This window comes from Magnolia sinica, chromosome 1 (assembly GCF_029962835.1).
Source record: "Magnolia sinica isolate HGM2019 chromosome 1, MsV1, whole genome shotgun sequence".
In the NCBI taxonomy this organism is placed as follows: Eukaryota; Viridiplantae; Streptophyta; class Magnoliopsida; order Magnoliales; family Magnoliaceae; genus Magnolia; species Magnolia sinica.
Window position 1 is genome coordinate 130,866,519 of NC_080573.1, and position 15,904 is coordinate 130,882,422.

General features: G+C 39.9%; 1 protein-coding gene across 1 annotated transcript; it reads left to right on the plus strand.

The window, feature by feature from the left end:
* Positions 1-2,315: 2,315 nt before the first annotated feature.
* LOC131217238 (uncharacterized) lies at positions 2,316-15,495 on the plus strand. Its single transcript, XM_058212096.1, has 7 exons — positions 2,316-2,584; positions 2,876-3,008; positions 9,148-9,251; positions 11,608-11,779; positions 11,895-12,035; positions 12,120-12,324; positions 12,465-15,495. Exons 1-7 carry the CDS (start codon positions 2,553-2,555, stop codon positions 14,990-14,992), a joined length of 3,315 nt encoding a protein of 1,104 aa, XP_058068079.1. The 5' UTR covers positions 2,316-2,552; the 3' UTR covers positions 14,993-15,495.
* Positions 15,496-15,904: the final 409 nt, after the last annotated feature.

A 15,904-nucleotide genomic window follows, 5' to 3' on the forward strand; every position in this document is an offset into this window, starting at 1 on the left:
TAGACCACATCACATGGAACGGCCTTCATTGAATCCACACCATTAAAAAGTTCATTAGGGCCACTGAATGTTTATTTTCCATCCAACCTCGTGATGAAGTCAAAAAGATATGGACGAAGAGGTCACACAAGTGCCAGCTTGATCCAAAACTTTTGTAGCCTATGAGAAGTTTACAATGATTGATTACCATTGTTTCTTGTACTATGGTCCACCTGAGATTTGGATATGCTTCATTTTTAATGGATGATATAGGGAACATACATCAAGGTGGGCTCCACAGTAAGGATCTCACCCACTTTTGTGGATCCTCGGATCTACCGTTCATGTCGTTTACATGTTTTCGTAGGATGCATTTTAGACTGTTTGTAGGTCACGTCTGGAATTAAAAATACTACTATTTAAATCCCACACCATGTGGTTGTTGTCTTCGTTAATTACTTGGTATGTTTACTTTAAAAAATGAGTCATGTATTGAGAAAGATAACTACAATTCACTTGAAAGATGTGACTTGTAACAAAAGCTTTCTAAATGCATTTGAAATTTGAAATGCAGTATGCACCTCACACTTGCTGAGTTGTATTTAACTCATGAGTATCTTGATATAAGCAAGTAATGTGAGTCCCACCATAATATATAGATTATATCACGACCATCCATCTATTTTATTAAGATCGTCTTAAGGCATAAGCTCAAAAATTAAATAGATCGAAAGCTCACATGGACCACACCACAAAGTAATGGAGATTAAATGCTTATCATTGAAAACTTCTTAGGGACCATAGAAGTTTAGGATCAAGCTAATATTTGTGTTTTTCCTTCATCAAAGTCTATATAATCTTATGAACCAGTTTGATATGTAAAAATACATCTTGGTAGGCTCTAGGAAGGCTTCAATTGTCGATGTTATTATCTTTACTATTTTCTAATGTGGTTCATGTAAGTTTTGGATCTTCTTCATCTTTCGGCCCATGCTATAAAATGATCATAAAAATGAATTGACGGTGTGGATATAATATATACTATTATGGAAAATCTAAGCTAAACCGATGAAAGTTGACTTGGGCAAACCGAATCGATGAGTAAAATTACGGAAAGACAATGCTACATCAGGGCTGACTATGCTTACAAACTACGGTTCCACAACTAGGGTTCTAAAAGAGAAATAGACTGGGTTCCCACAGACGGCGCTAAAATATTGATGCAATATCTCACACTTTTACTCTACTTTACGCAACTTAGACCCAGTTTCCTTAACCTAACTTTGGCATCAGAGAGTCCCCTTTTAAGCTAGGGCCACATTTATTTACTATTCTATGCAGGACTAGGTTCATCCCGAACACACAGGGCTCACTGGAGGGGGGTCCATATTCTTGCACCAACACATTACACATAGATCACAATGTGGTTCACATAATTTGTTGAAGTCAACACGGGAGAAAAGTCAGCGATGTTCGTAGAGGGTGTCCTTTGTGACGGTGGATTTCGCTGATTTCACATGTCAATCCAAACATAATTTCAAAGAAACTCACCGTGTCATTGTTGTCAAAAACCAAATTCATCCCACTAAAGCCCATTTAATTCCACGCACCAAACACCCGCGTTTATTGTATCTCTCATTAATCTTCTCCCAGTAAGCAACAGTCTTACCACGGAGCTATTTGAAACGTAGTCCATCTACGGTGGGACCCAACAATAATGGTGCAGATCACAGAACGATGGACCCAGTTCTCAAAACGGAATGCCCGCGTATATCCCGCGCTATAAATAAAGTTCTCAAAACCGGCCAGCTAGCTGGTGTCAAAGCTCCGTGGTCCCACCAAGATGTATGCATTTAATCCACGCCGTCCACTCATTCCCAGCTCATTTTAGGGTACGATCCCAAAACGAGGCAAATTCAAATCTCAGGTGGACTACACAACAAGAAAACTGTGTTGATCGAACGTACACCATTAAAAACTTGGTAATGCCAACTGTAATATTGATTTCCCATCCAACGTTTGACAAGGGCACACGGATCTGGATGAAGGGAAACAAAAATATCATCTTTGATCTAAAACTTTTGTGGTCTCAAAAAGGTTTTCAACGGTAAGCATTCAATCCCCACTGTTTCCTGTGGTGTGGCCCGCTTAAGAGTTGGATCCGCCTCATTTTTGGTATCGTCCCTAAGATGATCCGAAAAAATATATGGACGGCGTGGATTAAAAAATACATCATGGTGGGGTCCACAGAGCTTTAACTCCAGTTAGCTGGCTGGGGTTTGGCGTGGTTAAAACACATGCATCACGGCAATTTTGTTAAAACAAGTACCACCGGGCAATTCCATCATATCTTTCCTCTTCTCATATTCCACGCATACGAAAGCTATATAAGAAAGAAGGCTCGGGAAAGAAGACTTCGACGGTACCACACATCGAATCGGACGGTGTGAAATATCCGTCGCTTCCTCTTCTCCCCAATCCAATCTCCCTCTGAAAAATCCCCTCATTTTCCACCATAAAATCCCCTTTCAGGAACCCAATCTTTGGACAAAACAGCACAACAAATTAGGGAAATGCTATCCAAGAGCTTCAAGGCCGGGAAATGGTATGAATCCTCGATCCAATTTCGTAAATTCGACAGAACTATAGATCTTCTTCTCTTCAGATCTCTCGAAATAACTGCAGAAGAGTGTTGGATCCCATCATTTGTAACCGATTATTCGTCGATTTTCTAGTTTTTTTTTTTTTTCCAATATTTGCTATTTTTAAGGGTTTGATTTGGTGTAATTATCTTTTTAGGGTTTTGTAATCTTGGAGACTGAAATTGGGCTTTTTTATTTATTTTTTATTTTTTATAAATGTTATTTTAAATTCTTGTTTTTTTTTTTTTTGGCAGCAAGACGTCTTTGAAGCTGGCGATTGCTCGCATAAAGCTTCTAAAGAACAAAAGGGACGCACAGTTGAAGCAGATGAAGAGGGATTTGGCTCACCTTCTTGAATCAGGGCAGGAGAAGACTGCAATGATTCGGGTTTGTTTCTAATATCGACCTTCGAAGTTGAAAATTGGCATCTGTTATGATAGAATTGAGTGTTCATGGTTTTAAATTCTGTTGAAATTATAAGAATTTCGTTTGTTAAATTTTGATTTGTGTTTTTTATGTTTCAATTGATTTTTAGTTTTTAGGCATCAGATTTTCTTTCTTTATAGTTTCTTAGATGTAAGAATGCATGGTTCATGGATTGCACTTGGTGTATTCATATTTTGTGATTCTAACATGAGGAAACTGCAATGGTCGGCTGAGTAAAAGCATCATTCTTCTGCTCAGCAGATAGAAAATGTACTGATAGGGTACCGCAAGAATGCGTTGTGCCCCAAAAGTCTCCCCATAAGAAATTGTACTGGTGGGCCATATTATGAATGGTTCTTTTTGTTAAGAACCTAACCAATAAGCCAAAAGCCCCAGGATTGATGGAATGGGTCGAGCTAGGCTATTTAAACCGTTGGGATTCTAACGCTCTGCAGCTGATGTCCACGGTGGTCCACTCTGTGGCGGCACTCATTCTGGCCTCTAGTTATCCAGGGCATGGCGGCTGCCCTTTGGTTATGTAGGTAGCCCTTTCCACTTGGTGGCTGCACTCTGGTTGTCCAGGTAGCCCTTTCCACGTTGTGGCGGCTTTCACTTTGGTCTAGGTTGCCCTTTCCACATGTTGCCCCGTCCATGACTTGGACATGGGACTTGGTGCTGGCTATGATACCAATTGTTAAGAACCTAACAAATACACCAAAAGCCCCAAGACTGATGGAATGCATCAATTGAGGCCAGTGTTCGTAATATCGATACTATTGGCCGATATTATCAGTATCGATAGCCAGCGATACGAAACCCCTCGGAAGGCCCTTGAAATACAAAAACTTCAAAGAATCTTGTGTATTGTGCAATATATTGCAAAATATCGTGAGATATCGCAAAATATTGAAAGATATTATCACTTATATCGTTTTTTATTGGGGATTTTAATATTTTCTTCACAATTAAAAGGACGGGAATGTCGGAAAAATCAGGACAGCCCCAAAAAATCGAAAAATATATATAAAAAGCGAAAAACTTTTAAGAGAGTGTATTTCGGTACTTGTATAAGAGATTGCCCAATCGGAAGTTGCATTTGGTGGGCCAATTGATCGAAGTGGTGCGCCGTTCGTAGGTAAGTGCAAAAAAAATCTTCGATTCCCTTCGATTTCAGCAAATAATCTGAAAACTCCGAAGATTTGGAGTGTATTTGAGAGAAAAAGAGAATTTTCGGGTTTTGGGGTTCTGGTCCTGCCCAGAACCCTATTTGGTTTCAGAAACAAAGGCTTCAGATGCCTTTTTTACAGACGCGGATTAGCACTGGCAGGTTTGAGTAGCGAGACTTGCTACTGAAGTGACGTCACCAAGTTATGTGGGCCCCACCATGATGAATGTGTTATATCCACACAGTCCATACATTTGGAGAGATCATTTTAAGGCATGATACAAAGAATGATTCAGATTCAAAGTTCCAGTGGACCACACCATAGAAAACAGTGGGGAGAGTGACGCCCACCATTAAAGACTTCCAAGGGCTACAAAAGTTTTCGATCAAGCTGATATTTGTTTTTCCTCTTGATTCTAAGGTAAAATAAAAAATAAGGCATGAATATATAATTACAGAAATAAAGAAAAAAAGCTAAATCATCATCCATAGGATAGAGATTTATATCGTTTGGCAATTTGCTAATGGCCATGGAGTGGCACTAAGCTTTTATTATAATAAAGAATCAATAGTACAAGTGTGGTTCCATCATAGATGGAAACATTGTAATTAAGTAAAATCATTATGATGCTCATGAGATGCATTAAAATGTGTATGGATGAGTATGAAATGGAATGCATAGTATCAATGAGAGATTGATATCATCAAATAAAGAGTAATGATGACCATATCAATTATAATAATCTGTTTGGCTATTTAGCGAATTAAATAAACTCGAAGTTAACTGAATGGGCTGTGAACATGTAAAATGGGCCTTGGGCCATGAGTATGTGAATAGGCCGTGACATGTTAAATGGGCCTTGGACCAATGGAATGGGCCGTGGACCATTCAATTGGGTTGTGGATCATCCAAACAAGCCATGGGCCAACAAAGTGGACTGCAGTCTGATGTAATGGGATGCAAGCTGATGTAACGGGCTTCACCAAAGGTCAAAAACAGCTTAAATATGCCCAACAACTAGGCCTAAATGAAAACCATGAATGGGCTTGGGTCTGACCCATGAATGTGAGTGAATTTGATGCAAGATGGCATGTGATCTGGACTGTGAACGATGAGCTGTGAACTGATCCAGGTGGGCCCACATGATAATCAATACCAAAAACAACCTTGAGATTTAATAGATGGGTGGTGTGATGGCAAAGCTAGATGAACGGTTGTGCAATGTTGTCAAAATCCTACGATTTGCGATTTATGACTTATGATTTGAGTTGAATCTCAAGCAAAATGATTTGAATCCTACCTTGAATCACTTTTTAGATGAATCCGACGATTCTATGTTTTGAATCCTATGATTACGATTCAAATTCCGATTTACAATTCAAATTGTACTTGTTTTTCTCCCCCTTTAAGCTTTACTTGGCTTTCATTTTATGTTTTTATTAGTGTAGGCGTTAAGAATCGTTTAGAAGAGGTCAATTATTTTATTATGTTCTTTATAAGAAATTACATGATGGATATTCTCTTCAATGTTAAATTGTTTTGCATTTTCTCATGATTTCTTCCTTCTTAATTGTCCAAAACACCAAATTGATGTACGATGTATCTGAAATGTTACACACACACACACACACACACACACACACACACACAAACACACACACATATATATTGTGGTAATGATGGTTAAAAATTAATTTTTTTTTTGTTGGACTACATAACCGAATAGCGATTGCTGCTTTCCCAATGTGATTTTACGATTAAGAAAGGTAAAAAGATCATAAATTATTAAAGGCTTCTCATATGTTTTTTAAGGTACATTTCTTTAATGACAAAAAATTAAAAGAAAGACAAGAATTATCCAATCCTATCATGATATGGAGGTATGATGACGCATATGGGTAGGAAATGGATGATTGAGGAGTCTTTTTTTTTTTGTTTTTTTTTGTTTTTTTTGTTTTTTGTTTTAATAAAATTTAATAAATCATAAAAGTCTTATGATTTACGAGACAATTTGTTTTTCGATACGATTCAACCCCTATTACGATTTGTGATACGATAACGATTTTAACAACATTGGTTGTGAGGTTTGGCATACACTTACCCTTTTGGGCTTCACATACACAATGTGCTTTGAACCGTCACAACATACAAACGGACAACAACCGCTGCACATGGGAGGATGTCTGCCTCATGCAGTGAAGGGAGTTGATGGGGTCTTAGATCAAGGGCTGTCATGTGGGCAGATGTTGGGTCCTTGACCTGATTAACGACATATGCAACTGTGGCCCATCTCCTTTATTTAATGAGTGAGACGATGGCGTTGCCCATTTGATATGGACACATGGGGATGCAAAGATGTAGCCATGGAGATGGATTCTGAAGATTAATGAAGAGGGAAGCTAAGATGAGAGAGATGTGAAGGAGCAAAGAAAGGTGTAGACATTGCCATGCGGCTGGATGAAAACGCTATCCATAACCTGCTTGCTGGATGGCTCCACTTGCTTCTGATTGTGGACAACCCTTAGATGATCTGAACAGTATATGGCCGATCTAGACCATTGATGATCGCATCTGCACTTTAAGCAGGCAACAATATGATCTTGATGATTTGCGATCTGCTGCTCCAAACGATTTAGTAACTTGCACCTAATTAGATTTAAAACAAGAAGTAAGAGTCAGAATTAAAAGATTAAGAAGTAGAAATCGGTAAAGAAGATTGAGTGATCAGGATCTAGAGTGGAAAAGATTGTTTGGATCTATATATTATCATAATTTGATTTCTGAACGATTGGTGCCGTTGATCGCCAGAAGGCCCTTTGCTTAGATCGGATCTCTCTTGAGCAAAGCCAGCTGCTGGACATATATCTGATGTAGTCATGTAGAGATTGCTGGACGTTAATTTGCACTTGCCCCGTTTGGATCGTTGAAGATAATCTGCTATGGATAGAAAATCTGTTGGGAATGGAGAATCGGATCTGGGAGATGAAAAATTAGTCTGGAGGAAAGGAGCAAAGGTAGAGAGAGAAAAGGAAAAGAGAGAAGGGAAAATGAGATAGAGATGGAGGGAAGTAAAGATTGTTTGAAATGAAAGGGGGCTTCCCTATTTATACACAATGGAGAGAGTGAGAGCTTTGCCATTTGTCATTCTTCTATTGACTCACTTAGGGTCAATGGATAACTGTCTTTCACTAAGCAGGAGTGTCACATGGCGCAATCGAATTGGTCTAAGTAAGACAGCCACTCAATCATCATCTTTTGCAGGCAGCATGGAGTGATCTCAGGAAAATGACCATAACTCTCTCCATGCTTATCTATTCAGAGTGATCTTGTACTAGTTGGAAAGATAATTCGACGATCTATCATCCAAGCTTAGAAGCATGTTAATTGGACATTGTTTAGGCCACTAAACGGGACCTGCAAGATGGCTGAGGTGTCTTTCATCATGGCCCGTTGATCAGCAGTACATGTCTTCGGTAAGCGGGGCGGAGTTCTCTTGATATAGCTTAGACCGAGGTTAAACAAATTTTGGATGAAAGCTTTTTTGATAAGTTTTTCAATGGCTCAAGAATCACTTTGATTAGACACTTCACTTTATCATTAGTTGCCTTAAACTCAGTCTATGTGTGCTGTCCACTTTTCAACAATCTTGGAAAAAGGCGTTTTCCATGAACAAACAGCCTTGCGCGCTTTTTTACAGGACTTAGTATGTAGAAAACCATATGGGTTTCTAACTCTTTCTAATTGGTGTAAAACACTCTTTAATAGAGATCCTGATCATACTCTTACTGTTAGCAACCAAATCTTGAACTTATCCACCAACTCTACTTCTCTGTAGAATGTACAACTGCATAAAGGAATCTGTCATGTATTTGATCCAAATCGACAATAGTACGCAAGTGCAGACTAATTAATGTAGCTTTACCTAGGAAAGCCACTATAGTTGAAATGAGAATGGAAGAATTTATATTAATTAATGCTAATGTACAAAGACTAGCATGGACAATAAATCTGCTAATGAATATGCTTATAACCATGGCTTTGAATAGTGGTTACTATATGGTCATATCGGCCATATTGGTCACCATGCAATTCGGGGTTGAACCGATTTCATTTAGGAAAAGGGGCATTTATTGGCCCATATTGGCCGGTATGTGGCCGTTACTGGTTGATACAAGCCGATATGGCCATAAAGGCCCCCTTTCCTTCTTTCTTTCTTTTTATTTTTATTTTTATTTTTTTATTTTTAAATTTTGTTCTTTTCTTATTTTCTTACTTCTTTACTTCAACCATGGTGGAAGCTTAGAAACTCATTTTCGACCAGGTCTAGGCATATTTTTGGATCAACACAAGATTTGAGTGGAATTTGATGAATTGAAGTGCAAGATTTCTTTTTGTTTATATTTGTTGCTTAGAACAAAATATCAAAATGCAAGATTTGAGTGGACTTTGATGAATTGAAGTGCAAGAATCTTTTCGTTTGTACTTGTTGCTTAAAAGCATTCTCTTCTACGATCCTGGGAATCTTGAGCCATGCTGCAAAGATTTTCAAGCTATCATGGTCAAGGTCTGAAATTGATCTTCAAGGTAATTAGTTGTTTGCAATGAGCCAATCTTTCATATGCATGGAACACAATACCATATATAATATTTTTAACAGTCAATTATGTACATGATGATGGTGATTTTGTACATATTCTGATTCACGTTTGTCATTTGTTTTCACTGCAACTCTGTAAGACTAATTTGAGATATTTTGGGATTGCATATTCTGGTATGTGGTGTCTTGTGCAACTGTGTGCATAGTGAGATGTGAGTTATAGGTATGCCTGAGGTGGGCTTGTTTGTACTCAACTGAGCCCAAATTGAGTAAGTGATATTGTTTTCATTGGTCCTTCGCACACGTACATATGACCAGTCATTTCTTCGCATTTCAGGTTGAACACGTAGTCCGGGAGGAGAAGACAATGGCAGCATATGATATTGTTGAACTTTACTGTGAACTCATTGTCGCGCGCTTGCCTATTATTGAGTCTCAAAAGTATGTATAAGTTTGTTGCTTGTATCATCATGGCACATTTCTGCATTCCAATCTTGATATATATACCATTTTCTAAGATCCATTGCACAAGTGGTCCAATTTTCATGGATTTGAATGGCAGAACCTGGTTGTCCCACATCTATTTTTTTAATGTTTCATCATTTCTTTTTTATCCCCCAAAAAAAAACCCCATTGCTTCTTGTTAGAAAACCAAAATTTCATCCAAAATGTACAGAGTTAGTTTTCTGATAAAAAAAATTCTCTAAACATTTTTCTTGGCTGAATAATCTTGCAATTGATATACATGTCACATGCCACCTATGGTATAGGGTTACTGGACATAGACTGATCCCCAACAAAAACCTTAAACCAAAGGTTTGGTTGCCACAATGAACAAGACCAATTAGGTCTCTTTTTCAGTTTTGTAACTTTTTCTTTCTAACAAGGCTTTGTCTCCTATTCGTCATTCTATCTCGAAAAACCTTCAAGATGAACATTTGTTTTTTGCTTTGAAGTTATTCAATTTCTGCTCTAAATATTCTTTCAAGAAGAAGAAGAAAAAAAAAACTGGTTGGAATATTTGAAGTTGGCGTTATAAGTTGCAGCTATGGGATGGGATGTGGTTACGGTGAGACAACTACTAACCTTAGCTTAGCCTTCATGATGCCTGGTCACATCCACAGGTTCCAGATCCATGTTGAGAGTTATCACCCTCAAACATGGCTATCCATATTCCCACTTCACGAACCTTTTCGCAGGGGTAGGGCAATGAGTGCTGTCTAGAATCTCTAAGTTCTTTCTTCTTTTCTAAGATAAAGGACAGTGGGCTGTGATATTTCACAAGGGACAGCCCACCTTGTATAGGTTGTTCAGATCAGTTAGCCCACTCAATCCCCAATGGAAGGTCTTGCCTTAGCCTCTGATTATTGCAGGAGTGTAGCTAAGTTCCACCCCTAGTCTAAACCCAATCCTACTGTGAATCGAACTCTTACCCAAACACACTCCAGGGCCTTCTCTAGATGGAAGAAAGCTCTTTTCTGCCAGCCAGCAAACTGCTTTTTTGGGGTCCCTCTCTGGATGGTGTGCAAATCCCTTTTCTGCTAGCCATACCATTAAAAAAAAACTGGTTTCTGAAAGGAGGAAATGCTTTTTCTGCCACCTAGAAAGCCCCTGCATTCTTATCTTTCTCTTCTGACTTCAATTTCTCCCATGTTGTACACCCGATATCCTAGATCTCCCATTCCATCGTGTAGCCCTTTTGAGTAAGCTTTCCAAAAAGTGATACATAAAACTAGACCAAGATCCAAAGAAGCTTAAGTACAATTAGATGGGGCCTTAATGGAGGGAGCCCATGACATGACATCTAGCTTTCCCCTTTTGAAAACTTCTTCTGCTCCCCTACACTGAGTTCAAAATCCTGGATATCATGTCTTGAGGAAGGGGGATCCCTTATATCCTTACCCTTATCTGCAGATCCAGGTATCAGACTCGGGTACTCCAATTTTTTGAAGGATCTAGGTATGCATGGGAATCCTCAACTCTGGTGTCTTTAGATGCAGTAGGGTGAAGTTCAATCACCCAAAAGTCACATTACATAGTAATATACCTGATTAAACATTGAAAGACAATAAAGTACCCAATTCTGCATTCGTGTATAAGTGAACACTTGTGTGTGTCAAAGCACGTGGGGACATGGCACCTGTGTGGAAAGGTTGAGTCATCTATCGTGTGGGTTCAATGTGTAGATACCCTGGCATGATAATTAGGCTGGTCCATTTGTCAGGTGGGCTTGGCATCTAAATGTCCTCCCATGATGATTTGGCTGGTCCACTCATCAAGTGGGCCACTGACCAAGTGTGTTTTAGCTCTCTTTGTTCTATACACCTAGGTCCAGGAATCTACCACATAATGACCTGATGGAACACTTGGATTCCAAATAATTGTGCTGTGCTGGCTAGGGCTGGCAATGGATCGGGTCCATTTACCTAAGGGTCTCATTTTCTGGTCCAAACACGATAACGGCACATTGTGGCATGTCTAAAGAAGTTACAAGATTTTGAATTAGCAAAAATCCAATTGCAATATTAACAATCAAATATAGAGCCTGGTCCATGGAGTTTAGATTTACAAGGGTATTTCAATCCTTGCTTGTTGTGTTGTGTGTGCGCGTGCCCGCGTGTTCTACGATGTCTTGCAATTCCTTTTTTTTCTTCTTTTGGGAAACGAATCTCCTCTATGAACATTTTATGGTCTTGCCTCCAACCTTTAATTATTATATAAAATAATTTGTATGTAAATAAATAAGTTGAATCTGGAGATCTTGATTTATTGAGTACCATCTCATGTATCTTCTCAGGAACTGCCCCATTGATTTGAAGGAAGCGATATCTAGTGTAATTTTTGCATCCCCAAGGTGTGCCGACATACCAGAACTCCAGGATGCTCGCAAGCATTTCACTGCAAAATATGGGAAAGAGTTTATCACTTCTGCTCTTGAATTACGACCTGATTGTGGAGTAAACCGGACTGTAAGTTCATAAATTTTGTTGCAATATGTTTTAAGGTTTACACTAATATTTTTTTCCCCTGCTTGCCCATCTTATCATTTACTTTTTTGTGGTTTTCATTGTAATAATTCTCCAGATCATTGAGAAGTTATCTGCAAAGACACCCGATGGTGAGACAAAAATCAAGATCTTAACTGCAGTTGCTCAAGAACACAATGTCAAATGGGATAGGGAGGCACTTGAAGAGCAAGTTCTCAAGCCTTCTGAGGATTTACTGGTAAAGCTTATGAATTGCAAATTCAACTGTTGCTGCATCCTAACAAAATAGTAGCACCTGAGCTCCTCCTTTGTGATTTGGCAGAAAGGACCTAGTAAATTTGTGAGTGCCAGCACGATGCATGTGGAATCTCCTAATGTCCAATTCCAACCTCCTGCTAGCCAAAAGCATGAGCCGGCTACGACATCAGTCGAGAATGATATTACCAGATCATCATTGAGTTCCACACCCCTTTCTTCCACAAGCATGAGCACTCCTCCTTCAATTCCTACTACTCATCCTGAGCCGAGTATGTACAAAAGCACAAAAGCTACACTGCATTGTCTTGTCGTGATCAGCTATTCCATTTTGGGCTGTACTAGCTGTATTTTTCTAAATCCTCAATCTATTGCTTACAGCATTGTATGGGTTTTTGTCTGTTTTATGCAGACAGAAGAGGTGGAGTAGAACAAAGACATCCATTTTATAAGGATGAGAATGCTTATTCGAATAGGCAGAGCTGGAATATGGAATTCAAGGATGCAACTTCCGCCGCACAGGCAGCCGCAGAATCTGCAGAAAGGGCAAGTATAGCTGCTAGGGCTGCTGCAGAAATGTCCCGTGGAAATTTTACAAGGGAGTATACCACAGAATCACAAGGACCATCTTTTTACGGTTCCAGAGATGAGGGACACAGAAGAACTGGTTCGAAGTTGAAGGGTGAACATGTTGAGCATTCAGTTAGGATGGAAGATGATCTACCGAGTGGTTCCTATGGAAGATCATCGCAAAGGACGCTGAGTAAGCAGGGAAGCGAAATGGAAGATCATCGCCCGTTGGGAGCAGCCGAAAGCAGATATCTTGGCCATGGAAGTGTGGAAAGGAGAGGTGATCAGTCCGCTTCTTCTCGTTCCAGTGTAACTGCCATTCATGAATTGGCAGCCAGTCACCAAAAGGCAGATGAGTTTTCTCGAAACAGCTCGTCTGAGATAGAATCTATCAAGCAGAATTGGCAGAGCAAAAATATTGAGAAGGGAGATTTTTTTAGGGAATCTAGTGTCAATAAACAACCTAGCCGATCTGCTTCCTCCCATTCCAGTATGGGTTCATTCGACGATGACATTTCTGTTGAAAATCTTCAGGAGGAAGGGTTTTCTCATGAAGGATTCACTGAGCCAGAATCTGTTAACCCGAGTCAACAGAGTAAGGAAACCGAGAAGGGTGACCCTCTTGGAATGGGAAGCCTCTGGAAACCTGGAAGGTCTTCTTTCTCTCATTCCAGTACGAGTCCTATAGATGATGATGCTATTTGGGTTACGAATGTCCGCAAGCATGCGGATGATGCTGAGCACTCTTCAGTCAGTATGGGACAAGGAAACGCTCAAATAGGCAGTGAGCAACCTGGTGTGAGTGATTATTGTGCTGCAGTTTTTGATGACTCAGGATCAGACAGTGACAGTCGTTTGGAATTAGATAGCCACAGTGACAGACGCGAACATGACTCACACTTTTTGCCCCAAGGAAGAAAGTCACCATCTCATGTCTCGTCAAACACAGATCCTTGGAGTCCAAAGCAGACGGGAAGTGAATCTCTTCTGAAGGACAGCTTCAGCACACAACTGCATTTTGGGACAGAAACCCATCCTTCTGCCACGTTTTCTGAAGGGATTGCAAAAACTACAGTTCCATCGCAGTCTGATGACTTATTTCCTGCAACCTTCAATGACTCTGATGACCCTGCTAGTGAGAATGAAGAGGGGGATGATTTTAAGCTCAGAGGACAAATGGCTCAAAGCAGTCATGGGCCGGCTGATTCATCACTTTATAAGAAAAATGAAGCAACAGGATCAAACAGAAAAACTTGGTCACATGCCGCCTCTGATGATTTTGAATTAGAAGAAGCTCACTCTGAGATTAACCAAAAGGCAGAACTGAACATTGCTGCTGAATATCACCCATCTGGAAAACATACGAAATCCCCCAGGAAATATGATTTAGTCATGGAACCGTTTAACAACTCAATGGTTGAAGAGCAGCACCCAGTGCAATCTTCGAGAATTCCATCATCCAAGGAAGTAGGGACTCAGGAAAAGTTTGGTGCACCGACTTTGCTTGCTAGTTCTAACAATTTGGGACTGTCAAATAACTCGAGCAATGAAAGTGGGAGTGAGTTGAACTTGGGAGGATTAATGGGTGGTTTCAGAAACAAAGGTTACAGCCGGCCACCTTACATCAGGGGTCGTTCTGGTGATGATTCACTCCCATCCAAACAATCAACAATGGATGAGACACCCACCATTGTTGAGACACCAGCTGATTTCCGCACTGAGAAGGCCTCAGCAAGTTCTAAAGCTAACAATCATGAGCTGTACAACCAGAAACCGCGTGCAAACATTCTCAAGGAATCAGCCTCGTCAGCAAGAACCTTTTTTGATTCAGATAGTGATGATGCTGAGGAGAGACAGCTGCACCGACCTGTTGGCAGCAGTGGCTATCGAGGTGGCATGCTTTCCCGCAGGACAAAGGATTCTCCAAGACAATCTGAAACGGCTAGTCCTTCAAGGCTTATGCGCAGGTCCGAGGTGTCAACTAGTTCTGCTTTTGGTGTTGGAAGCAGGTCCTCTCCTCTGAGTTCTTCTATGGCTGAACCTCTTTCTAAGCCTCAAATAAAGACATCAAGGCCCAGTTCATCAACTGCGCAACCATCCAAGCAGCTTCCACAGATTGAAATTTCAGAAAGTAGAGATAGTGCGAAATCTTCTCAACCTAGTTCAGCTGTTGAACAACCATCTAAGCTTGCCCTGAAGACTGTAATATCAGGGAGTAATGAAATTCCCAAGTTATCGAGTTTGACCGTGCGCTCAACATCAAGGGAGAACTCACAAAAGAGTGCTAGTCATGTTCACCCAAAGCTTCCGGACTATGATTCCTTGGCTGCACACCTGGAGTCACTCCGATCAGATCGACGTTCGGAATAGGCATTACATTCTCAATGTTTGCATTCTTTTTGGGGGGGTCAGGTCATGATAATGAGATAGTCAATCGGAGATCGAGAACCATATGTTGATTTGTGCCATAGTTTGCCATTTGTTGAGTCACTATTGTTGATACAAATTGCCATATTGCATGTAGCTTCTTCGTATATTTAAATATGTTGAAGACAGATAATGGTAGAACAGGAATAAGGTAAGAGCGCTAATGAGAGAGCCACAGCTGGTGTCCTAAAATCAATTTCTACACATGGAAAAGAGAAGGGGGGAAAACTATGAAAGTACTTTCAGATGCCAGCGTTTGCTCAGTCATTGAGGCTCTTCGGTAGCATTTCTCATGTTTAAACATGATCTGATAGTTAGTTGAGATATGGAACAAATCTATAGTTTTTCCTTTTTTCTTGTTTTTGTAATTATTTCATTTGTATTATACCATGACCTATTTTAGTTACATTATGCTTGAATCAGTCACCATGTGTCTCTTTCCCCGATATATTGTTCTTTTAAATTTGTTCAGTGGTGATGAAATCATGCTACCTAGATCGATTTGGATCGTTCGATCCAATACCACCTTGATTGATTTGGACAGCGTTGACTGTTCTTCTTGAGATTTTGGGTTCAAGGGAGGCTCCTTTCTTCCATGGCCTCACTAAATTTGTGGATAGATTCCATGAAGAGAAGTGAACTTTGATACTCTTGGCAAACTGATAATTGATGCGCAGGGCGAAATGTCATGTTCATGTTGTCCAGTACCTAATAAATGACGAGAGTTGGTCTTACTACCTCTACCCACATTCTTTTGGGTCTTTTCCTTACTCTGTCAGAGCTTTCAATTTTGTTCCAATTCACTCCTAATGGAAGCAGTTCTTGTTCTCTGTTGCTGGTGACTAAATCATCCAA